The sequence below is a fragment of the Neopsephotus bourkii genome, unplaced genomic scaffold, assembly GCF_033783945.1.
Source record: "Neopsephotus bourkii isolate Nb327-2 ecotype Australia unplaced genomic scaffold, CSIRO-AGI_Nbou_v1 NB_659, whole genome shotgun sequence".
NCBI classification, from domain to species: Eukaryota; Metazoa; Chordata; class Aves; order Psittaciformes; family Psittacidae; genus Neopsephotus; species Neopsephotus bourkii.
This window is the reverse complement of record NW_026901158.1, coordinates 3,071,066-3,094,533: the sequence shown is the minus strand read 5'-3', so window position 1 is coordinate 3,094,533 and position 23,468 is coordinate 3,071,066. Positions and strand designations below refer to the sequence as shown.

At 59.4% G+C, this 23,468-nt stretch overlaps 1 protein-coding gene across 3 annotated transcripts; it reads left to right on the top strand.

Moving 5' to 3' along the window:
* Positions 1–1,495: 1,495 nt before the first annotated feature.
* Positions 1,496–23,077, top strand: NR5A1 (nuclear receptor subfamily 5 group A member 1). Of its 3 annotated transcripts, none has more exons than XM_061352589.1 (7): positions 1,496–1,791; positions 4,028–4,143; positions 4,533–4,674; positions 8,172–8,812; positions 16,011–16,130; positions 16,622–16,769; positions 20,880–23,077. In XM_061352589.1, exons 1-7 carry the CDS (start codon positions 1,572–1,574, stop codon positions 21,125–21,127), a joined length of 1,635 nt encoding a protein of 544 aa, XP_061208573.1. In that variant the 5' UTR covers positions 1,496–1,571; the 3' UTR covers positions 21,128–23,077. The 3 variants fall into 3 exon arrangements, with proteins under 3 accessions (XP_061208573.1, XP_061208575.1, XP_061208576.1); XM_061352591.1 differs by having other exon boundaries at positions 1,646–1,787; positions 4,025–4,143; XM_061352592.1 differs by having other exon boundaries at positions 1,647–1,787.
* Positions 23,078–23,468: the final 391 nt, after the last annotated feature.

Below are 23,468 nucleotides of genomic sequence, written 5' to 3'. Positions count from 1 at the left end.
AACGCTGCAGATGGGCCTGGGCATCACCAGCACCGCAGCCCCACGCACCCGCTCTGCCGGGAGCCAGCTCTGTCCGGCCCCGAAGCAGCCTTCCCGCATGCACCTTCCCACTGCCCCCAGCGCAGACCTGAGGGGCTGCACCGCGGCCTCTGCGCCGGCCCTGACCCGGGGCCATGCACCCACTGCAGGAGCTGCGCCGCAGCCTTGGCAAGAGCCCGCGCAGAGGAAGGTGCCCAAGGCCGGGGGGGCCGTGCTGACCCCTGCCAACACCTTGCTGCAAAAATAGCAAGTGTCCGGGGCTGCCCGGGGGAACAATGCCCGGCGGGAGGAAGCGCCCCGCAGCCCCGTCCCCTCCTCGCATGGTGCTGAGCCGCGAGCCGCTGCGTGCAGGGACCTTGAACCGGCCACAGATTTATTTTCTCTGCCATTGGCATCGCGTCGGAACATCTGGCACGGGGCTGATAATTGCTGGGGATCGGGGCGGAAGCTGCTCCAGGCCTGGCCCTCCTTCCACAGCTCTGTTTTCATTACTTTTAGTTCTCGCTTCAGCTGCACAGCGAGGAAAAAACAAGGAGGGCTCTGCAGCTCCCTGCTCCCGCTCCTCTGCCTGCAGCCACAGCTATGGGGGTTCTCCCTGCTCCCCCCACTCAGCGTGGGTGCACTGCAGGGCCCTCACCGTCGTGCTGTGTCAGGGTTGCATTGATGCCAAAAGGAATGAGCTTTTCCCCAGCCCCTGAGCCTGGGATTGCAGGTACTGCCCTGCCACCGGGGCGCCAGCAGCTGCCCGCTTAGGGCAGAGCTGTGGTACAGCCGTCGCTGTGCTGTCACAGGGCTCAGGGTCATGGCTGCCAGCCCGTCCTCAGGGCCGTCATCGCTGCAGGACAAGGCAAGGAGCAGGACCCTGTGTGCAAACACACAAGGAGACACCACGGTGATGGATGGCCGGAGCGCGGGGCCAGCGGTGGGAGCAAATCCCTGCTCTGATGGGATGGGAGGTCTCAACGTGCAGCCTCTCACCGCAGCGCCCGGCCTTGCTGCCCTTGTGTTCTCACAGGGCGATTGGAAAACCAAGCCCTACGGCCAGCACGGCGCCCATGGGGAGACATAGAGGAAACACACATCCACTGCCAGGGGCTGGCTGCTCTGTGAGTGCCGCTCTGGCACATGCAGAGCTGCCGACCATGTCTCTCGCTGTGAGACATGGGGCCTCACATGGAGGAGCCTCTTCCCACCCTCCCCTGCAGAGGAGACGGCACTGGATGGGTGCAATGGGCTCACACTCCTCCTGCCCTGTGCCCGTGGCCCCGTTCCTCCCTCCCTGGGCTGTAAATCAGCAGGGCTGTGGGTGCTGGTGCACTCCCACCCACCGGTGCCCCCCGCCTCCCCGCGGGGTCTCTCTCCTGTGCCGCGATATCTGCCGCAGGGGTCCCACTTATCTCCGCTGTCACTTTCTAATGCTAGTTTATGGGCAGCGTTTTGTAGCTTAATTATGATGGTTTTCAGCATGGTCACGTGGCCACAGAAGCCAATAAGGCACCGAAGTGGGTCCATCCCGGCTGAGCCTGGCCCCTATGGGGAGGAGATTGGCCGATGTCCTGCCCGGGGCGGTGTGTGCGCAGCCAGAGCCCCGACACCTTCCCGGCGGACACAGGTCCCATAAATCGCCCATCCCGCTGCGGACGGGGCAGCGGTGCCCAGCACCTCCTCGGGTCACAGCTCCTGACGGGCGGTGCGGGGGTTCTCCTGCGGTGCCAGCCCCACTCTGCAGCGTGTGCAGGCAGCGCGTGGTGAGTACGTGTCCGTGGGGAGAGCCTCGGTCCCTCCGTCCTGCCCCTCTGCCAGCCACTGCCGCCATTCCCCGGCCTGGTGGCGGCCAAGGCCAGAGTTGGGGACGCGGCAGGGCTTGGTGAGGAAGCAGGAGCCGTGCGTGGGCCTCTGCTTCCTGCCCCATCCCCATTAGAGGGTGTGGGGACAGAGGGTCTGCACACTGCGGGCAGCAGGGCGAGGCCTCGCCGTAGCCTTGGCCCCTTGGCCATGCTGCTGCACAGAAATGACAGACCCGGGTGCCGAGGGGCTCTGGAGGCCCAGCCCCCGGTGACTGTAGTTCCCCAGTCACCCCAGTGCGTTACCCGTGGGAGCACAGGGAGCCCCAAGACCCTGGAGGATGTGTGGGAAGCGGTTGGGACCCCTCGGTGTCCAGAGCTGGCTGAGCACGTGTCCCTTCCCCATCCCGCACCAGCCGGCACCGCAGCCCTTGGCTCCGAGTTGCTTTTGTTCCTCAGGGCGTTCGCTCGGCTCTTCTCCCAACCTGCGGCCCCTCGGGGTTCCTCTTCCCGGATGGCAGCTCCGGCTCCACAGCTGCCCGGCGGCTCCCACGGGAGCTCATGGGGGCTGTGGCCGAGGGGCTCTGCCGGCTGTGGGAGCGCTCCTGCCCCGCACCGGGGGCTGCTCCACTGCTATTCTTAGCCCGGGCTCCATCGCTGGTGGCTCTGGAGCGATGCTCCGCCGAGCCCGTTTCCTGTTTGCTGCTCTCCCTGCCAGCGCCGCTTCCTACCCGCCGCACCCGGTGTGGGATGAGCCGTGCGGGATGAGCTGTGTGCGGTGGGTCGTGCAGGACAAGCCGTGCGGGATGAGCTGGACAGGACGAGATGTGCAGGATGAGATGTGCGGGATGAACCATGTGGGGCCAGCAGCCCTGGCATTGGCCTCTTCATGGGGCGCTGCTGGTGGCACAGCCCCAGCCGTGTGGGAGCTCCCGGCACCCACAGCCGAAGATCTCCTGCATCACTGCCCTCCCTGTAGCTCCCCGAGCACTAAAACACCTCGAAGAGGAGCTCCCTCCCCATGGCTGTGCGGGCAGCTGGGTCCTGCCGTGCTGGGACAAGGCTGTGACTGCACCAGCCACAAAGGGTCTCTTGACCGAGCGGGTTGGCCCTGATGGGATGGGTTCAGCTCCACTGCCCAGCCCAGAGCCTCGAGCTCCCTGTGGCCAAGTGCTGGCCTGGGATCATCCCAATAAACAGGACGTGCCGGGAGCATGGGTGCTCCTGTGCCGGGTGCTGCCGTCATGGAACGTTTCATTAAGAGTCCCTGAATGTGCAGCAATGAATTAAACCCTGGCAGCGAACAAGCGCTGCCTGGCAGGCAGAGGAGGACACTGTTGGCAGTGGCTGCTCCTCGCAGGGTGGCCGGCGCTAGGTCTGAACCATCAGCGGCCCCAGCGGATGTGTCCGGAGCTGCTGCATGCCCCAGCGCTCCTCACGCAGCTTCCCCAGGCTCTGGGAGCCAGAAGGGCCTCTTGGTGCGGGGTAGCAGGGGTGGCTCTGGCAGGACCCGGGGGTCTGGGGGCTGTGCATTGAGCGGGGCCGGCTGCGGGGTGCTCCTCTTGCTCAGACACGTTTAACTGTGCTCCAGCCCTGGACTCCCGGTTCCCGCACTGGTCCTGCTGCTCCCGGACCAGATGCCTGGGAAGGTGGGGTGCTCGTTGCTCCCCACGGATGGCGTGGGGCAGCTCCACCGGCGGAGCAAGGAAGGTCTCATACCCCTTCGGGAGAGAGGTGCCCGGTGTCATCCAACCGGTCCCGGTGCTGCTGGGGCCTGGCCGAGCAGCGGGCGCTGCTCCCGCCCGGAGCCACCGAGCCCCGGCTCCCTTCCTGCCCCCGGCTGCTAACGGGAGCTGCCGGCCCGTGGTGCGGGGCCCGTGGTGCGGACCCTGCTGCCGGCAGCGGGGCAGAGCGGCCCCAAGTCCCCGTGTCCCCGGGCTGGCAGGTCCCTCCGCCCCCAGCCCGTCCCCGGCGCCGTGAGCAGCCCGCACTCCCCAGAGGAGGTTCCCCAGCCCCCGGGGGGTGGCCGCTCGCCCGCACCAACATGGAGATGCTCTTCCAGGCGCTATAAAGGGCTCCGGCTCTGGCACCTGCCGCTCGGTCTCCGCCGCGCCGCGCTCCCCTCCGCACCCAGCGCAGGGGCTGGGGGCCGCGCTCCCCGTCCCCGTCCCGTCTCGCTGACCCGCTGGCTTGTCCCGCAGCAGGGCCGCTGGAGGGGATGGAATATTCCTATGATGAGGACCTGGACGAGCTCTGTCCGGTCTGCGGGGACAAGGTCTCCGGGTACCACTACGGGCTGCTCACCTGCGAGAGCTGCAAGGTAGGAACCGGCCGGGGCGTGCGGGGACTGGGGCGTGCGGGGACTGGGGCGTGCGGGAGCCGGGGCGTGCGGGGAGCGGCTCCCTGCGGGGACCGCTGCTCGGGGGAGAGCGGGCTGGGGCCGTGCAGGGAGCGGGGAGGGGGCTCTGCAGGGGCCGGGGCAGCGGGGCCGGCCGCGGGCTGCTCCGCGCCGGTTTTCGTTAGCGGCGGATTCGCGCTTGGCAGCGGGACGGGAGCGCGGCCGCGACGGGAGCCCCGACCGCGGCGGGGGGCGGCGGGAGCACGGCGGGAGTCTCCGTCGGAAGCGGGGTTCGGGGAGGGGTTGCCGGGGTGTCGATGCCGGGCTGCCGGTACCGGTGCCCGCCGCATCGCCTCCGCCCGCCGCCGCAGGGCTTCTTCAAGCGGACGGTGCAGAACAACAAGCACTACACCTGCACCGAGAACCAGAGCTGCAAGATCGACAAGACCCAGCGCAAGCGCTGCCCCTACTGCCGCTTCCAGAAGTGCCTCACCGTGGGGATGCGCCTGGAAGGTAGGGGCACACCGGGGCTCACCGGGAACAGGGCTTGCGGGGCCCGCGGGCTCTCCGCGGTTCCCCGGTGGCGGTCGCGCTGTCCCCGGCCGCCGCCGCCGCCCCGCCGCGTCCCCGGGCCGGTGATTCCCGCGGCCGCTTCAATTCCGTTTTCCCCTCCCAAGTTATGGAAAAATTCGTTTTTTCGCGTCGCCTCCTGCTTTTCCTTGTTTTGTTTTGTTGTGGTTTTTTTTCCCGGGGGGTTTTGGCTGCTGCGGCTGCAACTTTCCAGGATTTTCTTTGCTGGCAGAACGGTTGGGAAATAGCGTAGGAATTATTGTGTTCCTTAAGCGTAGGAATTAGTGTTAATTTCAGAAGCCGAGACTTAAGGAAAACGTTAAAAATGATGAGGCTCGCAATAAAACCGCTGCGGACCCGCCACGAATCCCATTTCTCTACTAGGTGACATTTAGTGTAACAAGATTTCTCGCCTTGGCTCTCGGGGAGCGCAGTCACAGCCCCCATGGCCACCACCTCGCTCATCTCAGAAAAGTCGATCCCGATTGAGACATCAGAGTCAGGCCCAGATATCCCCGAGTCGTGCGTTGTGCTTTCTGCAACGCTTAGCATGTGCTACAGAATAACTCTCGGGGGGACAGATCGCCGGGAATAGACTGCAAGAGAAAAACAAGACACAGAAAGGAGCCCCCAGCCCCAGAGTCAGCTGCACCCCCGCCTCTTAGCCCCTGGAATCGTTTCGTTTTGTAGCGGATGGAAGCGCTCGGATGCACCGGCTGGGGCGAGGCCCCTCTGTTGGCCGAGCGCTGTGCACAGGGCTCTGCCCTCCCGGGAGCTCAGGGCAGGGTGCGGGTTAATCACAAGGTACTGTGTGTTCTCGCACGGCAGCCGCTCGCTTCCCGGAGCGGGAGCAGAGCCTGCGAGCAGAGGCGCAGGAGTAAGACACAACAACATCGAGCTGCGAAATCAGCCCCTGAAAACTCCCGGCGTGGGCCGGCTTCCAGCCCCGTCTCCAAACAGATCCCGGTTTCTCTCCTCCCCGGGCTGGAGTTACTGGTGCCCTAGATCAGTCCGTGCATGCTCTGGCACTTCTGACCAGTGCTGCAGGAGAGCTTGGGCACTGGGCAGGGGCTGAGGGCTCTGGAGCGGGCGGGGGCAGTGACTGGGGTGACTGCAGCACAGGCACGGTCTCAGCTTGCCCCTTTTCTGCAGTTTTTGTCTTGCTCACCATGGAGCTCCTTCGATCCCGTGTCCTGGAGGGCAGAGGCCGGGGTGTTAGGAAGCTGCTTCTCCCAAACAGCATTTTTGTTGTATTTTCTTGCTGTTTGCTCCTTAGTCGGGTGGGTCACACATCAGAGGGTGATATTCCTGAGGGACTGATTCTTCTGTGTTAAAAACCAAAGCCCACCTTTCCTTAGTTCCTAGCATTTCGGGGCAGGGAATCTGAGGTGATGTTTTGAAGGTGAGCGCCCAGCTCCACAGGACAAAAGCAAGCCTGAGGGGATTAATTCTGGGGACAGAGTCATGACACAGGACCCTTCAGAGTGCCTGAAGAGACGCTGCAGGGAAGCCTGGCTGGGAAAAGCAGCACAACCCTGACCCAAGCCTGACTGCAGCCCTGGGCACCCCCAGAGCCCCTTCCCCAAGCAGGGAGAGGTGAATGGAGGCAGAGGGGATGGGAGAGGGGAGGCAGAGCTCGGGCAGCGGCTCAGGTCAGCCGAGGCTCTGCATGGGGATGAGGGCTGGGCAGGCAGATGGAGCAGGAAGGGGTGATGCAGCGTGGCTGGGGGCCCGCTCCTGCTGCCCTGCCAGTGCTGGCTGCCTGCACCCCGGTGTGTGGCCCTGGGGCTGCCTATGGATGGTTTTATTAGGGGTATGCATGGGGTGCAGGCACTTCCTGGGTGGCTTCTCTGAAGACCCCTTGCCCCAGAGATAGGGCACATTGACTGCTTCCCACAGCTGGCTGGGACACGGCAAATAGCAAGTGGGCCCCAGTCCCAAGTGAGGTGCAACGGCTGGAAAAGTGGAGCAGGAGGGAATTCTGAGGCCTCTTCTCCCTTTGTGCCCTTGCTGGGAGAGGGAAGGAGGTGTGCTGGTGGTCCCCTGTGGGGGATTTGAGACACTGAACTGCAAGCACCCTCGTAGGCATCACCAGTGGGGTCCCTGCTTGAGCGCCCTTCCCAGGGTCATGGGGATCTGGCTTGGGATGGGATCCCTGGGCACTGCTGGGCCTTGCCTCGAGTGGCGGTGGTAACTCACTATGTTCAGTGGAGATTTGGGTCTGCTCTGGCATTGCTGGGTGTGTGTCTGGGGATGCCAGACCTGTGCCAGCTCAGGCTGTGACAGGCTCTGCCCCGGGGCATCTGGGCTGGGGTACACACACATGGTGACTGCAGCCTGTACCCCTCAAGTGAGGAACTGCCCGGGGCAGCTCTGTCACCCCAGGGCAGGCTTTCAGGACCCAGGGGCCCACAGCACCCCTCGGCTCAGGGGATGGCTCTGGCTGCCCTCTCCCAGAGAGATGCTGCTTTCATGAATAAGGAATGAGGGAGGAAGCGCGGGGCGGCTCCCCTGGGAGCACATTCCTGCTCGCCCTGGAAATGCTGCTCCCGACCGTGCTCCCGCCTTTCCAGCCTGCCGGGGAAGAGTTTGGGAGGTGGCCTGGCTCTCCGGGAGGGGGGGGCTGGCTCTGCTTCCCCCGGCCGCTGGATAAGTAGGGGAAGGGGAGGCAGAGGTAACAGACGAGCCACAAAAGCAAACCCTGCCTGCTGTCAGCGGGGATGGGAACTAGCGCAGGGGTTTTTCCCTTTGATGCTAAGTCCAGGCACGCTCTCCTCCATCCCTCCGCACGCCCATCCAGCTCCCAGCGAGCTGAGGCTCTTCCAAGGGTGGGCTGCCTCGGGAGCGGTGCGGAGGGACGAGCTCGGGCTGCAGAGAAGCACCTGCTCCCTCCCACGCTGACACATTCTTGGGCTTCTTTGGGGTTCGGAGGGAACATCTGCTCTGCTCCAACCGGGAGACGCGATGGGGCTGTCGGAGTGAGTCCGCCAGCATCACGGCATTGCTCCTTGGCTGTATCCTGGAAGCAGGCTCTGGGGTCCCAGGCTCTGCAGAAACAAGGAAATCCCAGGGATTTGAGCCTCCTCATCTGTTCGGGCTTCAGGCTGCCCCCTTAACCCACAAGGGATGCAAACTGCTTTATCCCCCAGCCCATTTTGTAGGTAAAGCCAAATGTCTTTTCCTTTCCTGCAATTCCCAGAGGCTCTGGGGGTGACACCAACCAGAGCCAGAGCCTGAACCTGCCATGTCACATCCGTGGTGTGCATGGCTGGGCTGGGAGCAGCACAGCCTGTGGTTGGTTTCCTGGGAATGTCTCCCTGGTCCCCCCCCAGCCCTTTTTAGTCACCAAATCCCCCCCCCCATCATTTCCTCCATGCTGCATGGAAGCACTGGTCCCCTTTTGAGCAGGTTCACTGCAGCCTCTGCCCTCTCTCCCCCAGCTGTGCGTGCAGATCGGATGCGTGGAGGGAGGAACAAGTTTGGACCCATGTACAAGCGGGACCGTGCCTTAAAGCAGCAGAAGAAAGCTCTGATCCGTGCCAATGGCTTCAAGCTGGAGACTGTGCCTCAGATCATGTCCCCGGTGCAGAACGACTACAGCCTGACCTCCACCATCCACAGCATCCACGCCATGGCCAAGACCTTGCCGCCCAACCCGGCCGCCCTGACACCCATTGACTACGAGCGCAGCCCCTATGGAACACCTTCCCTGGGAATGACTATGCCCAGCCACCCTCCGCTCGCCAGCTACCACTATCCCTCCTTCCCCAACCGCGCCATCAAGTCCGAGTACCCGGACCACTACACAAACGTGCACGAGTCCATGCCCACCTACATGTACCCAGAGACCTACCCCAGCAGCTCCCCTCCTGACATTCCCGACATCATCATGAAGCTGCTGCAGCTGGAGCCTGATGAGGCCCAGGTCAAGGCACGGATACTGTCCTGCCTGCAGCAAGAGCAAGGCAAAGGCCGGCATGAGAAGCTCAGCACCTTCGGCCTCATGTGCAAGATGGCTGATCAGACCCTCTTCTCCATCGTGGAGTGGGCACGGAGCTGCATCTTCTTCAAGGAGCTGGAGGTAGGAGCCCGGGCAGGGGTAGGGATGCTGCACTGGGTGGGAGATGGGAGGCGGGTAGGACTGGGGATGAAGTGCCATGAAGATGGGATGCTGTGGTGGGCTGCGGATCTCCCGGTGCGTCCCCATCCTGCGCCTGGTTCCCCACACTTCAGGGCTGGAGACACCGGAGCCCGGCTGCACTGCTGGAGCAATTCCTGCTGTCACGGCGGGGCTAATGATTTGAGATCCATCACGGCGGGGGCAGTGTGGGAGCAATCGCCGCAGAGTGACTGCGGTGTCAAGCTCAAGATATAATTGAAAAATGTAACGTTGAGGAATTGTGGTTGAGACAATTCCCTCCTCTGCCTTTAGGAGGAAAATCGATGCTGTCAGGTGGGTGCCTACTAGCGCCAGGCAGCCGGGGCAGGGCTGGCGGGACAGGGGACACCACCAAACCTCCTCGGGAGCTGCTGCTGCCGCCGGCAGCCTGTGAGTGTGGAGCTGACCCCATCCTGCCAGGCCATCCCCTCTAGCAAGTCGTTTTCCATTCATGTCCTGCGCCACGATCCCAAACTGAGGCAAACATGGGAGAGAAAATGTAGCCATGGGGCCAAAACCCAGAGAGCCACATCCTGGGAGACCTGGGTGCCTTCCTGTGCTTCCAGCATGAGGCTGTGCTACCTGGCTCTGGCCAAAATCACCTTCCTCCTGCAGTGCCATGGGTCCGAGCGTGGCAGAGCCTCATAGCTCAAAATAGCCCCCAGCTGCCAGAACAGTGTCAGGAAATGGCATTGTGGGGGTGGGCCGGGCTCGTTTCAATCATATCAGTGTCCAGCGTGGATTTTGGGAACAGGGTGGTTGTTGTTTTGCAGGAGATATTGTAAACAGTGTAAATGCAGCTCCCGGTTGCATTGCTGCGTAGCCTTGTAACTCCATTGTCAGCTTGATTGTGCCACCAAAATAGGCTGCTTCCGTGTGAATCCACATCAGTGGGCGCTCCTCTTCCCATGGGGCTCTGGGAGGCAAATGGCACCGCCAGCGGCCTCCCCTGGGCAGGACCACTGGCATCCTACCGGGAGTGGGGCATGTCCCCAGTATGGCCAGGACACGGGGTGTGGTGCCCAAGGATTGCACGTCCCCATCCGTCACTGCCATCCTGGGGGCTTGCCCCTTTTGCCTTTATCCATGCAGTGAGCATGGGGCAGATTCCCAGCATCTTGCAGGGCCAGGGACCAGAGGGCACTGTCCAGAGGGAGCGGGAGAAAGCGTGGCTGTCGCTGCCCTTGGCTCCCTCCCCTGTGCTGGCTCCACAGCGCACAGCCTAACCAGGCAGGTCCAAGCCCAGCCAGCACAGTGCTATGGTGCCCGGGCCCCTCTGTGCTATGTCCCCCCTGGGGATGGTGCCCAGGCTGCTCTCCACCAACCCGTCACAGTGCTTCCTTCCTGGCACAGGGCAGTAGCTTTCCCTTGGGCCCATGCAGTGAAGCAGTTGGGATGCAGGAATAGCTCTGCAGCTCCTGAAACCCCACTGCTGTTGCTGCCCAGCACATAAAAGCAAACAGCTGCTGGGGCGTTAAATGAACTCCTGCTAGTGCAGAGTTTATGGCTTTACCCTAAAGCCTGCTAGCACGGAGTAAAATCGTGATCCCAGAGATCGATGGCCATCATTCAGGCAGTCCCTGCTGGGTGCTCAGGGCTCCTGGGAGCAAGGGATGCCTCTCTGTCCCCTGGGAACATCTGTGTGAAAGGGATGGTCTCTGTCCTCAGCTGGAAAGGGCTCTTGTTTGAGGCCAGTGCAGGGATGCAGGCTGGAACAGCATTGTGCTGGGACATTGCTCTGGGGCATCATGCCGGGCTGATGCCAAGCAGGGAGGGGATTCAGGGGGTTGATGGGGGGGTTCGGGCAGATGACCCCATGCACGGTGTCCCCTGCCTGCCTGAATGTTCCCAGAACCCACATGCTCCTGCTGCAGGACTGTTCTGCAGACTGCTGGCTTCTCCCATGGGCCTCACAGGGAGCCTGGAGAGCAGGGAGCAAACCCTCGGGAACACAGGGGTGCACTGGTTCGTGGCTGGTTAGGATGAGCCATTGCTCCCTGCCAGAGAGAGCAGGAGCCGGACCCCTCTGGAGCTGGCAGTTCTGCTTCCCATTCCCATTCCCACACTCGCAGCCCATCGAGGGGCAGTGGCAGAGCGGGTGCTTCGCCATCTCCTCCCAGCAGGGTGGCCGTGATGGGGGGATGTTAGAGAGACACCCCCTCGGCTCCAGCGCTGCGCCTGGGGAAGGAGAGGGGGGAGCTGTGCTAATGGCCTCTTGACATCGGCTCACACGCCACGTCCGCCCGCAGGCGCGGGGCAGTCAGATTGAAAACAGATTTAACTTCCCAGATATATCGTTTCATTTAAGGGCCAGTAATTCTGTCAGTCTGCCACTGACAAACGAGGGTCCCCATGCCAATCCGCCGCGGAGACTGATGTCGCGGCGCTCATCTCGTGTCACCAGGCAGAGAATTACGGACTGCACTGGCCTTCGGAGGCAAGACTAATAATGCCGCGCGGCAGAGGGGGATTTGGGGGCCCGCTTGTTTATCGAGGGCCGGCCAGGCAGCCGCGGCGCGAGGCCACGCGGGCGGAGGTGGAAGAGGTCAGCGCTGACGCCCATAAATACGAACTTTAACTGAGTCTAGATGAGATGTGTCAGGGCTGGGGGAAGATTTGCAGCATCTCTTCAGGAAGAAAAATATGGGCCGGGGGTGAAATATATTTTGTTGGGTCGTGAGTCTCGGGCAACTTTGTCCTTTCAGATGTAATTTTTTTATGTATGTATGTATGGAGAGAGGCACAGGGAGGGATGTGCGTCCACGCGCTTGCACGCTCACTTTGTGCCTGGCTTCGGTTTGGTTTATTTGGTATCTTAGACTGGTTTATATAGGTGTTAGTGCCACACATATATATAAATGTCGTGCACAAGGGGTGCAGTGACCTTTAGATTGGGATGAGCAGCCAGGAATGTTAAACAAATTGCCATGGTTTCAGCCCGAAGGCTGGGCTGGGCTGGTCCCTGCTGCTGGTGGAGGGGCACGGTGTGGCTGTGGGGAGGTGGGTTAATGCTGATGCCCTCCTCAGCCCCTTGTGGCCATGGGGCTGGGGCAAACCACCCTCCCATCCGTGGGCAAGCACCAGTGTGTGAGGGGGAGCAACACACACTGAGGACATCACTGTTCCTGCAGACCAAGGGGTTCCTGGGGCTGGGCTGCTCTCCCTTGATTCTCGTTAGAGATCTCAGAGCCACGACAAAGCCTATTTGTAGTCAGTTGCTTCTCTGCCTTTAGCATGCGTGGGTCATCTTGACCCCATCTCCTGGCCAGCAGCCAGAGCGTTTTTGGCAGATTTAAAATCTCCTTCTGGTCGTGGATGCTGCAGCAATGTTTAGCATCCTGTGCACTGGGGGAAATGTGACAGCTTCCCCTGCCTGACAGTGATCCGGCTGGCACAGCCCTGCCCTCGTCCCAGATGCACATAGAGTCCCAGTACCTGTGCATTGTTGCAGCCAGTTCCCCAGCATAAAGCAGTAGCCTGTGCCACAGCAGTGTGCTCTGCCAGCAGGGAGACGAAATCCTTCTCTAAACATAGTCTCGATGTTCTTTTGCTTTAAAGTGCCCATCACGTTGGTATCTGGGCAGTGGGATGGGGACCTTCACTGACCGTTAACACCTTGGACTTGTGTGGGGTTTCACTGCAGGTGGCTAGTCGGTAGTAAACCACTTTTTCACTTCTTGGTAGCCAAGGTGATGGGTCCTGCTTGCACCCAACAATTGCCTGGGCTGCAGCTCAGGATGTTGGCATGTGCTGTGTGCCTGTGGGGATGGCGCAGTCCCACTTCCTGCATGGGCGGTCCAGAGCATCCCCCAGTTCGGTGCCACCATCTGCCCTTGACCAGCTTTGGGGTGCTGAGGATCTGGGGTGGCCTGGCCACATTCTAGGGAGCCCCAGCACTCCCAGGGGCTTCCTCTCCCTGTGCCTGTTGCAGCAGGTTTAAAACTGCATCCACATGCGGGTCCTGCAGCCCTGCACCCCGGCAGTGCCCTGCACATCCTGCCACCCATGCTTCTGCACACCCTGCTCCCATCTGGACCTGCGATCCCAGGCCTTTGGCACAGGGAAGTGCATTTTGATGTGGGTCACAGCAAGGTGCTGTTAGTGGCTGGGTGGCAGGGCAGTGTTCTCCCTGCCTGGCGAGGGTTTTGCTGCCACGTTTTGTGAATGGGTTAAATGCCTGCTTTAAAAAATAATAATAATTAAAATCGCCTCTTAAAGACAGATTGCACCAGGTCCTTGATAAAGCTCTCCATGGAAAAGCCTTGACATTAAAAGAGGAAGATCCTTTGCGCTAACTTTTAAAGGCGAAAGTGCATGCGTGCCACCTCACTTTGAGGATTGGTTGACTCTGAGTGGCCTTCCATCAGCAGCCTCTGCTCCTGGGGGGGCCAAGCTGGTGCTGGGTGCAGGGGAGGTGAGCTCCAGTTGGGAGCCGGAGCAGGATACCCACTGCTGCCCCAGCCCAGGGCGTGGGGACACCCCGCTTGGTGCTGGGGTGAAGGCAAGGCCGGGTCCCAGCTATGTCCCTCCAGTGCCATGGCCACATGGCTCTGGGGTACTGCGATGCTGCCAGGAAAGGGCACAGGGGAGAGGAACGGCCATGCAGGAGCCACACAGGGCAGAGCGTGCTGCTGTTGGGATGCAGGGGTTGCTCTGCTGCGGGAGCTGAAACCACCTGCAGAGTGTGGGAAAGCTGATCAGTAGTTTTTAAAGGAAGGAAAGATTTCAAAATGGTTGAAATGCTCCTTCTGGAAAAGCTGATTTTTTTTTTTTAAAGGCATTTTCAAGGCAAAACTTTCAGCCTGTCCCTTCTGGAGCTCGTCCCACTCAGGAATGAGGCACAGGAAGGAGCTTCCAAAACAACACTGCGACTCAGCTGGAGCAGAGGAGCTCGGCACCAGACAGGAGCGTGTGGCTGTGCTGGCAGCACGCTGCCATGCCGGGGGCCCGGGTCCCTGTGAGGGCTGGCTGAGGCTGCAGCCATCCACTCACTTTGGGGCAGAGGGCTTCCCAAATGCAGAAAATCTCCATTTTGTTTTGATGCAGAATGAGCTTTTCCCAGTTCTTTGTTCAGTGGCTGAACAGAAACCTCACGTCCTGTGCTGCTGGGCCATGCACCGTGGCTCCTTCACTGCTCTGGGCGATGTGGCAGTGAGCCCAACCTTGGCAGACCCATTGCACCCACTGCACCTCGCTGCAGGCAGGTTTCTTGCCGTCGGGGAGCAGCGGTGCTGCAGCCCTGGCTGTCGTCACTGCCTTCTGTACCGCATCTCCCTCCCCGCGCTGCTTGTGTCTGCCTCTGGCCACCCACCACACTTGAGAGACAAATCCCGGTGGCTCACGGGGAGTGCTGGGCTCCGAGACCATAAAGCTCTTTCTCATCTGACTTCTATTCCTTTTGCAATCTCCCAGCACTGGTTTATTGCAGCCTCTTCAGCAAAACGAGGGTATTATCCAGCCCTGTGATACTGCATCTGTCTTCCTTCTATTAAAGGCAGCGAGCACAATGGCACTGCAGAGCTCTTCTGCTGGTGCTGAATTTGCTCTGCAGGGAAGTGTTACTGACAACCCCTGCACCAGTCTTGTAGAAGAGGGGGGTTCCAAGCAGAGGTGGGGTTCAGCTCTTTGCAGAAAGGAGTTGGGGTCCTGCAAAGAGCGTTGCTGAAGCTGGTGGTTCCTGGAGGGGTGGTAGGGAAGGCAGCTGCAGGGCTCACCTCCTGCCTGCTCCCCAGGCTGGGGATGGCAGTGTGCCTCATGTCCCATCCTGGGTTGATCTTCTTACCACAGGTAATGCAGGCATTTCTTTGACAGCATAGCTGTGTACGTGTATACCTGTGCGTGCATGTACACACCAGCACCCATGCAGATGTGAACATGATCACAGGCGCTCGTGTGGGCAGGGGTTCACCTGGCAGCAGTAGGTACATTGATGCTTCATGGCTGGTGGCTCCCCTGTGGTGCTGCACTGAGGCCACTCTGTGCCCCCTCGACCCAAAGCTTCCATCCTGGGCAGGGAGGTGAGGACGGGTGCTGGCCTCTTTCATCTTAAAGTATCCAGAGGGGCTTCCCAGAGACACAGGGACCTTGTGCAGCAGCCCAGGGATGTGGCCAGCACTCATTCTGTGAAAGATTTGTGTGTGGTTCAAGGAGGTTGTGCCTGATAAGGGAATACAAGTGCTGATAACAGCCAGCAAGTGCCACCCAAACACACTGAGCTGCTTCAGAGCCCATCTCCTCTCCTCCAGTTCAGGGTGCAGCTCCCAATGGACATCTGCTGGGTGCTGCGTGAGCACAGTGTGAGGCATGCCTGGGGTGTGAGCCTAAAGGTGTAACCTGGCTGCAGGGTGCTGGGGGTTGTGATCCTCACTATAGACATTGTGGGCATCAGCCTTGCTGTCCTCTTCACCCACCCACCATGGGGGGGGGCTGGAGGTGATGCAGGGGATACCAGCAGTGAGGTGAAGTAATGTTTCATTAATCAGATGCAGCATCTCTTTGCTAGGAGCTTGTTCACAGTCAGACTGTGATTTTGATGTACAAATGTGATGCCCCTTGCACTGTCTGTCATGAGCTGACAAGCAGATGCATGCATAAAGCAAACCTGGGGCTTGACAAGTCTCTGTAGGTCAGGTCACCTGGGAGCCTTAGGTTTGTCACCTCTCCAGGACATCATGTTGATGCTGCATCCATGCCAAGGCGTTCCTCATCCTGGTGACAAAAGGCCTCGTCCAGTCTGCTTCATGTAACTCTCTGATGACTGGAATCGCTGCTCTGTTCCTGGGCACTTGAAAACAAGTTGTTTTTTCCACACTGATGCCAGTCTGCTAAAAAACCCCTTTCTGCTGTGCTCATGGTGAGACTCAGATGCATGTGAGTCCTGCCCAGGTCCAGTGCTAACACGGCAACGTGCTGTAGCAGCTGATGGTGTGAGTTTGAGCCATTGCTGCTGCAGAGCTGGTAAGAGGGAGGTGACCCTTGAATGCAGAGCTGGGGAGCCAGGGGGGTGGTGTGGGGACAGCCTGGCCACTAGGAACAGGCTTATACAGACACAGCCCCTGCTGCTGCCATTGCCATGCTGTGGTGCGATGGTGTCAGTGGTGCTGCTCTGGATGTGTTTCAGGTTGGTGACCAGATGAAGCTGCTGCAGAACTGCTGGAGCGAGCTGCTCGTCTTCGACCACGTCTTCCGGCAGCTGCAGCACGGCAAGGAGCACAGCCTGCTGCTGGTCACCGGGCAGGAGGTGAGTGGTGGCTCACAGAGACCGCAGCAGCTGCTGCAGCAGGGATGGCAGGGGACGAGTGGTGGGGCTGGATGGGGGTACAGGGTGACTTTTGTCTTACTTCTGGCCGAGTCTGGCCAACCTAGCGTGGGGCAGGCCCCATCCCATCCCATCATATTGCATCATATCCCATCCCATCATATCCCATCCCATTCTGTCCCATCCAGCTCCTGGTTCTGGAGAAAACTCTTTCTTGTGGACAGATTAACAGTGACACCCGCACTTGCAGAGGCAGGATGTGGGAAGGGGCTCCTTCCTTCCCTGGGCAGCTTCTGGAGTTGTGGGTGCCCGCAATGCCAGCACCAAAGCAGTGCTGGAGAAATGGGGTTCCTGTTGTGCCCATCAGCCTCATACCTCTCATGGGATGGTGCCCAGCTCCTGCCCTGCATGGGGTCCCCCGCAGCATGGTTAGGGGGGGCTGGTGACCATGGCTGACCATCGCTGTCCCCCAGGTGGATGTGTCGACCATCGCAGCCCAGGCCGGCTCTGTCCTGAACACGCTGATGCTGCGGACGCAGGACCTCATCCTGCACTTGCACTCGCTCCAAGTGGACCGGCAGGAGTACGTCTGCCTCAAGTTCCTCATCCTCTTCAGCCTCGGTGAGTGCTGCTGCAGGGGCACCGGGGTGAGGGGTGGCTGCACTCAGAGGCCATGGCCATGCTGCTGAGGGGTTTTGAGGGGTGGGAGTGAAACCAGAGGGAGCACACCCAGCCCAGGGCTGGCCATGCCGGTGGCTGCAGGGATGGGGTGAACGGGCTTTTAATGAGGAGACAGGAGCAAGGGCTGGGACCTGCCAGCTCCCTCACCCCACCGCGGGGTCCAAAACATCCCTGCTGCTGCTCTGCCTCCATCCATGGGGGATGTTGCTGCCCTGTTGGCTGAGCAGAGCCTGTTTTGGTCCCTCGCCCATCGCAGCGGGCAGGGAAACAACCGGCTGATAGGGCTGCAGCAAAACAGGTGTGTTGACAGAGGCAGCAGCCCTATCTCCCGGGATTTGCGTCACTGGGCCCGTGCCACTGCTCTGGACAGGGGCTGCCTGTGCTCCTGATTAGGCTCATCCCGGAGCCTGCGGTCGGGCTGAGGCGGCAGGTTCACAGGGGCCGCCTCACCTAGACAAAACACCGGAGCTGCTGCTCCCTCAACATCCCTGGGGATGCACCGCGGCTCTGCCTGCTCCCACCCTGCGCTTCCCATGCACCATAGTCAGGGATGCAGCTCCCAAGGCAGGCATGCCCATCAGCATCCCACCAGAGCAGTCTCAGCCCTCGGTGGGGCTGTGTGGCTGTGGGTGGTGCTGAGCACCACGGGGACCCCAGGCTGCTGGCTGCCTTCCTTACTGGTGTTGACACGTTCCCCTCAGCCCCATCCTGGTGAGAGGTCTGACCTCCCCGCACAAGGGTGATGGTGTGGCCTCCAAGGAGCTCATCTGGCTGCCGTGCTCCTGGCTCACACTTCTGCCACTGCAGCTACTTCACTTCCTATACTTGCTGCTAATTGAATGCACCTGGACAGGGCAGGCATTTCCCTAGGGAAACCTGTACTTGAGTCCCTGCAGCAGCTGGATGTTAGTGCTGAGCTGGATCCATAAGCCCAGTTTGGGGTAATCCTGTTGCCATCCTCATCTCAACCCATTCCCCACCCTCTCCCAGTGCCTCAGTCTGTGCTTGCACTTCTGCATCTGGGGGGTCCCATCTTGGGGGGGGGGCTTTTGCCAGTGCCTCTGTGTTTCATTGCCAAGTGCAGCAGCCCACAAGCTGCACTCACTCTGTGCTGGATGCACACTGCTGGAAGAGTTTGCATTCTGTATGTCAGCATCGCCGAGGAGCCAGCCTGCTCCAGGAGCAGCACTGCCACTGGGTTAATGGGTTAGGGAGCAGTGGGAATGGGAATCCACTCCCCCATCTCTGGGGCCCTGTCAGGTCTGGATGATCCTTTAGTTTGACTCGGTTTTGCTGCGGACATGGAGCTGTGCTGCCTCCGTCCTGCACCTGCAGCATCTCCTCCCGCAGCTCTCTCTTCCTCTAGAGCTGTTTTGAAATCCAGAGACATTAGATACAATAATTTGCTGTTCAAACAGTGATAAGGTGGGGCACAAACAGTTCCTAGGCTGGGAAATAAAGGAGCCAGTGGGGCTCGGCACTGCAAGGGCCAGTCCCTTTGCCGCTCGCAATCACAACACAGCATGGCACAGCCCAGCAAGCAGAAGCAGCATCCTCTCAGAGCACGGGCTGCTGTGCCGATCGCTTCCCTGGAGCAGTGGCTTTCGGTGGGGGGTGGGGCGTGGACTCAAAGAGCTGTATTTTCCCATACATCATTTTGCCCCAAATCCAACTTTTTCTCTCCATATTGCAGAGCTCACTTGGAGTAATTTGCCCTTCGCAGGCTCAGCTGTAGAGGATGGGATTGTGTATTATGTGCAGGATGTAATTGCCTTTAACAAGAGAATTTCCACATTTACCACTCTGCCACAGCACAGTCAAAGCCAAGCCCCACTCACAAGAGCTGCCATTTGAGTTCTAAATAGATTTCTCTCCTGAGCAGGTAAAGAGATTTAATTAAAATTAGGGCTTCTCAAAATAGCAATATTTATGAGGATGGCACAGGTTAGCTTTGTTCTACAGAAGGGCTTAATAGAGCCTTAATGGATTGACCTATCATTCGATTTCATGACTTACATTCATGAAGCAGCTACTCTTGGGGAGGGGAGGAAGAGAGGCTTTTATAGCCCACATTCCCTTAAGCGTTTGCAATTTATCAGCAGCTTCTCCCAAACAAAAGGAGCTGTGAATAGGAAGAACACTTGAGGGCATAGAAATAATCCCAGGCATATCTGTATGTGTGATGGGAGGCTTTGTCACAGGACAGTCTTTGCAACTGCTGCAGTGTCTCTAAATGAAGTGAGTCAATGTTATTTGGACAACATTCTTTATTCCTTGCAGGAATGAAAAGATTATTCAAATATTCAATTAAACAGTGAATAGGGTCTTTCAGAGAACCAGGTGAGTTCATCCAGTAGAACTAGCTATTGTTGAGCCAACTCAGGGGATAGAGTCGACATTTATCAATATAACTTCTTTTTTTCTTTTTTAATGTCATGCACAATAACCTTATGCAGATAAAGAGATTTCATAACAACAGCCCGGGTAGAAGGGAGACAATAGGAGCAAATGTGCCACAGGACTGAAAGGGAAGGGTGATCTGATAAAGTGCATCTTGGCATGACCTGCAGCGCTTTGTGCCCATGCCATGCAGCACCCAGCCTGCAGGGCAGCCCGGCTGTGGGCATGGCCAGAGGCTGTGTTACCCCCAGAGCCCCCCCAGCTGCACCTCTGCTCCCTGGCCTCTCAGCATCAGCCAGAGGCTCCCGGCTTCACAGGGCTGGAACAGTGTTAGGGGCAATGGCCAGCCCAAAGGGGTTCTCAGTTAATGTGGGCAGGCCACAGACACCTCCACCCATGGGTGCAGGAGCCACATCTGCTCCCTCCTGCTCAGGCATCTCCATCACCAACACCGCAGGTTGCCCTCCCAAAAGGTGCTCAGCCCTCTGGGTGCGGCCGTGTGCAACTCCCTGCTTTTGGGGGATGAAAACCAGAAATAAACCGCAAACTCCCTGTCGCCTTGGCCAGAACCATGCCCAGGTTTCCCTGTTCCCAGCCTGCCGATGCAGACCTGAGTTTTGCATCAGTGGCTGCTGGACATGGGCAGCAGAGTTGGCAGCCCCATTACCAAGCACAGCGCTGCTGGGCAGCTCCATACAGTAAACCTGTTAAATGCATTTGCCCCAAATGAGCTCAGTGCTGGCGTTTGCAGCGAGATCTCCTGTGGGTGGGCACAAGGTGTCATTGCTCTCTGTGGCTGTAGCTGGCTGATGGGGCAATGCACAGCACTGTTTCCCTACAGCCACTGAAACTTGTGTGCGGGGCTGGTTTATCATGTTCTGCAGATTAAAAATCAGTGCTTCCTTCACGGCCACCCCAGCACCGAGGCAGCATCCATGGAGAGCAGACCCCAGCTCAGGTTGCCCCAAAAGCTTGGAGGAGCCCCAGCCCACCAGCCTGGGTTGTCCCTTCAGTCACCCTCTGCTGTGGCTGCCAATTGGAGAGCAGTTATAGACCAGTGGTCCCCAGGGACAATCTGCTGCCATTGGGCTGTGGTGGCCTCTTGGCTGCCAGACCCTGCCTGTGCCGTGGTGCTGCTGCCTGATGCACTGCTTCCCACCCTGCAGCAGCAGAGCTGGCAGCGAGATCGGGGGGAGCTGCTGTGACCCTGGCAGAGGATTAGGGTTTCCAGGCTGGTGAGCCTGGCTGCCACATCAGAAAGCCCAAGTTTATTGGGGAATTAATTCAGACACTTCATCGACCTTCAGGAATTAAAGGGGGCTGATGGCAACAGCTCCCTGTGCACGGTACAGCTGCTAACATGTTTTGGCTTTGCAGCCTCCTGGGCGGTGAGGGAGGGGGATACCGGCCTTCCTGCTGCCATGGGCATTGGGCATCCATCTTCAGCGTCAGGGGAAACACAGGAGGAAGCGAATGGATGGGGAGCCTGTGGCCAGGCAGAGATGGGGCATGGGACCTCTCCTGCGCTGTGTTTTTGTGCACGAGGGGTATGGACACAGGAGTGTAGGTCCCTCCTGGTACACCCAGCACACTGGCTGGGGCAGACACGTGAATTTGGCACCGCTTCACCATCATTCTCCTCCCTTGCAGATGTGAAGTACCTGGAGAACCACATGCTGGCTAAGGATGCTCAGGAGAAGGCCAACGCGGCGCTGCTGGAGTACACCCTGTGCCACTACCCCCACGCCACAGACAAGTTCCGCCAGCTGCTGCTGCGGCTCTCTGAGGTCCGGGCGCTGAGCATTCAGGCAGAGGAGTACCTGTACCACAAGCACCTCAGCGGGGAGGTGCCCTGCAACAACCTCCTCATCGAGATGCTGCACGCCAAGAGGACTTGAGTGCAGCTGCCAGCACGGACCCGGCAGAGCCCCGGTGCTGCCAGCGGCGTGGCCAGGGCAGGACTCATGCCCGGGGCTGACAGGCAGGTGCAGCCTCTCCACCCCGCCTTCTCAGTGATGCTGTTTAACCCGTGCTATTGGAAAAGTCCCAGATGGTTTATTTTAATACACAGCAAGGACAGTTGATGGCTCTGGGGCCGCGGGCTCAGCTGCCAGACTGTGCCATTGGCAGCGCTGCTGCCTGGCTCCTCTGCACACGCGTTGCCTGACCTGTTGCCTACCGAGCCCATCTCTGTAGTGCAATGGAAGGGTAAAGCCTGTTCTGGCTTTTCTCCTATTTATGCTCCTCTCCTGCTGTTCCTCCACCACTGCCATCCCTCCCTTAACCCTGCCCCATGTCTCAGGGCCCCTTGTGCACAGGGCAGGGGAGAGGTGAGGTGAACTTTCCCCCGGGTTGTGGTTTTGCAGTGGTTGGGGTGTCCCCAGGCACTGCCATAGAGGCAGAGGATTTCTGCAGGAGCAAAGCAGAATGCCGAGGCTGGGGCTGGAGATAGCCCCATGCAGCCATACCAGCACCTCAAGGTGCACATGCTGAGGTCCCTGGTCCTCACTCCCCGCAGTGCTGATGCCTGCTCTGCATCCGGCCACTGTCCTGGCTGAGCAAAGGCAGGCAGGGACAGGCAGTGCTGAGCCCTTGGCTGAGATTTGTTTCCTCAGTGCTTGCCAGTGCTGGATGCAGCAGCTGTGGCTTTGCAGCCCATGGCAGAGGCAGAGCCCACATGTGTCCATGGTCAGCACATCTCTGGGATGTCACAGCTTTGATGCAGAGGCTTTAAGAGATTTGGTACTGGGAGCAGGGTGCCGTTCTCAGTAGTCTTTGGGCCCATGGCCCTGCTGCTGTGCCCTTGGTGCCAGCACAGTGACCACAGAGCAGGAACGCTTGCAGGTCACAGTGTCCAGGCAGCAGCAGCACTGTGAACTGAGCTGGTTCCCAAAGCATGAGGATGAAGTAGCCTTGGGACAGTGTCCTGAGACAGACCCTGTCCCCTTCCTGTCCACAGATGCTGTCAGAGCAGCCGGGCAGGAGGGAGGTGCAGTGTCCAGCAGCACATCCAGGCTGCAAACACACCAGAGCTGCCCTACACCAGCATGTGCAGCCCCCTCCTGCGTTTACCTGCCCCAGTGTGCGGGTAAGGAGTCATAACAATTGTCCTGTGCTTTGTGCTAGGCCGGGTTGAGCCCCAAGACTCCCCGTGTCCCCAGGTGACAGCAAAAGCTGTGCCAAAGCCACAGGCAAAGAGCTACCGGTTCCTCTCCCATCATGGGACAGGGGCTCACAGGCATGACTGGCTGCAGCCCCTCCAGCTGTGATGTGTCAGATCTTGCTGCTGCTTGCTCTTGGACTCAGCTGTGCTCTCCTCCCTCCCACCCCACACCATGCAGACCACCACGGTCCCTCCACTGGGTTCCCCCTGTGTGGCTGGGGTTGGTTCAGGTTTGCTTCCCACAGTGGGTATCTGCTCCTCATTCCATGGGGGCTCTCATCCGCAGTGGCTCTGCGCAGAGCCGGTGCCTTGAGGAGCTGCAGACGCTGTGCCAGGAGCTGTGCGGTTTGTGGAAGCTTGTTAGATGCAGAAGAGCATGTTTGTCTCTGCTTTTCAACATGTTTGTGCATTTTCCTCCTGAAGTCTGTGAGTCGGTTTCGCCGCCTTCTTTTTGTGAACTTAAAAAGAACTGGAGAAAATGGTTCGGGAGGTAAAAGATGTTTTATTTTCAGAAAATGAAGTGTCCTTAAGTGTCTCTCTCTCTCTCTCTGTCTCTCGCATCCTTTTCTCCCTCTCATCCCTCCCCTTCCCCACTCCCCACCCTTCCTGTCCAGGCAGGAGGTTAACAACTTCCTTGTCAGGAGCAAACCACTATAATAAATTTTGCAGTTCATTTAAAAAGGCAGATTGGGGTTTTTTTTACCTGTTTTTCTAACCCTCCTTGTCAGTGCCACCCTCCCCTCCTGGCTCCCCAAGGACAGGCAGGATGTCCTGCCTGGCATCCCTGCAGCAGAGCAGTGCTTGTCTCCAGCACGCAGTGGGTACCCATGGGTCTCTCCTGGGGTGCTGCCTGCCTTCAGAGAGACCAGAACCCTGCTGCTGCTGTGCTGTGATTCAAGGCAGTGGTGACTCAAGATGTGGTTCAAAGTGCTGCTGGGATTGCCATAGCGACTCTGAGTGTGTTTTGCAAGTGAGCTCACGAACAACAACGTGTATGGGCAATAAGTTTAGGCTTCGAATTTGCCATATAGCCCATGGTGGTCACTGTGGCAGGGAGCAAACCCACAGCTAAGCAC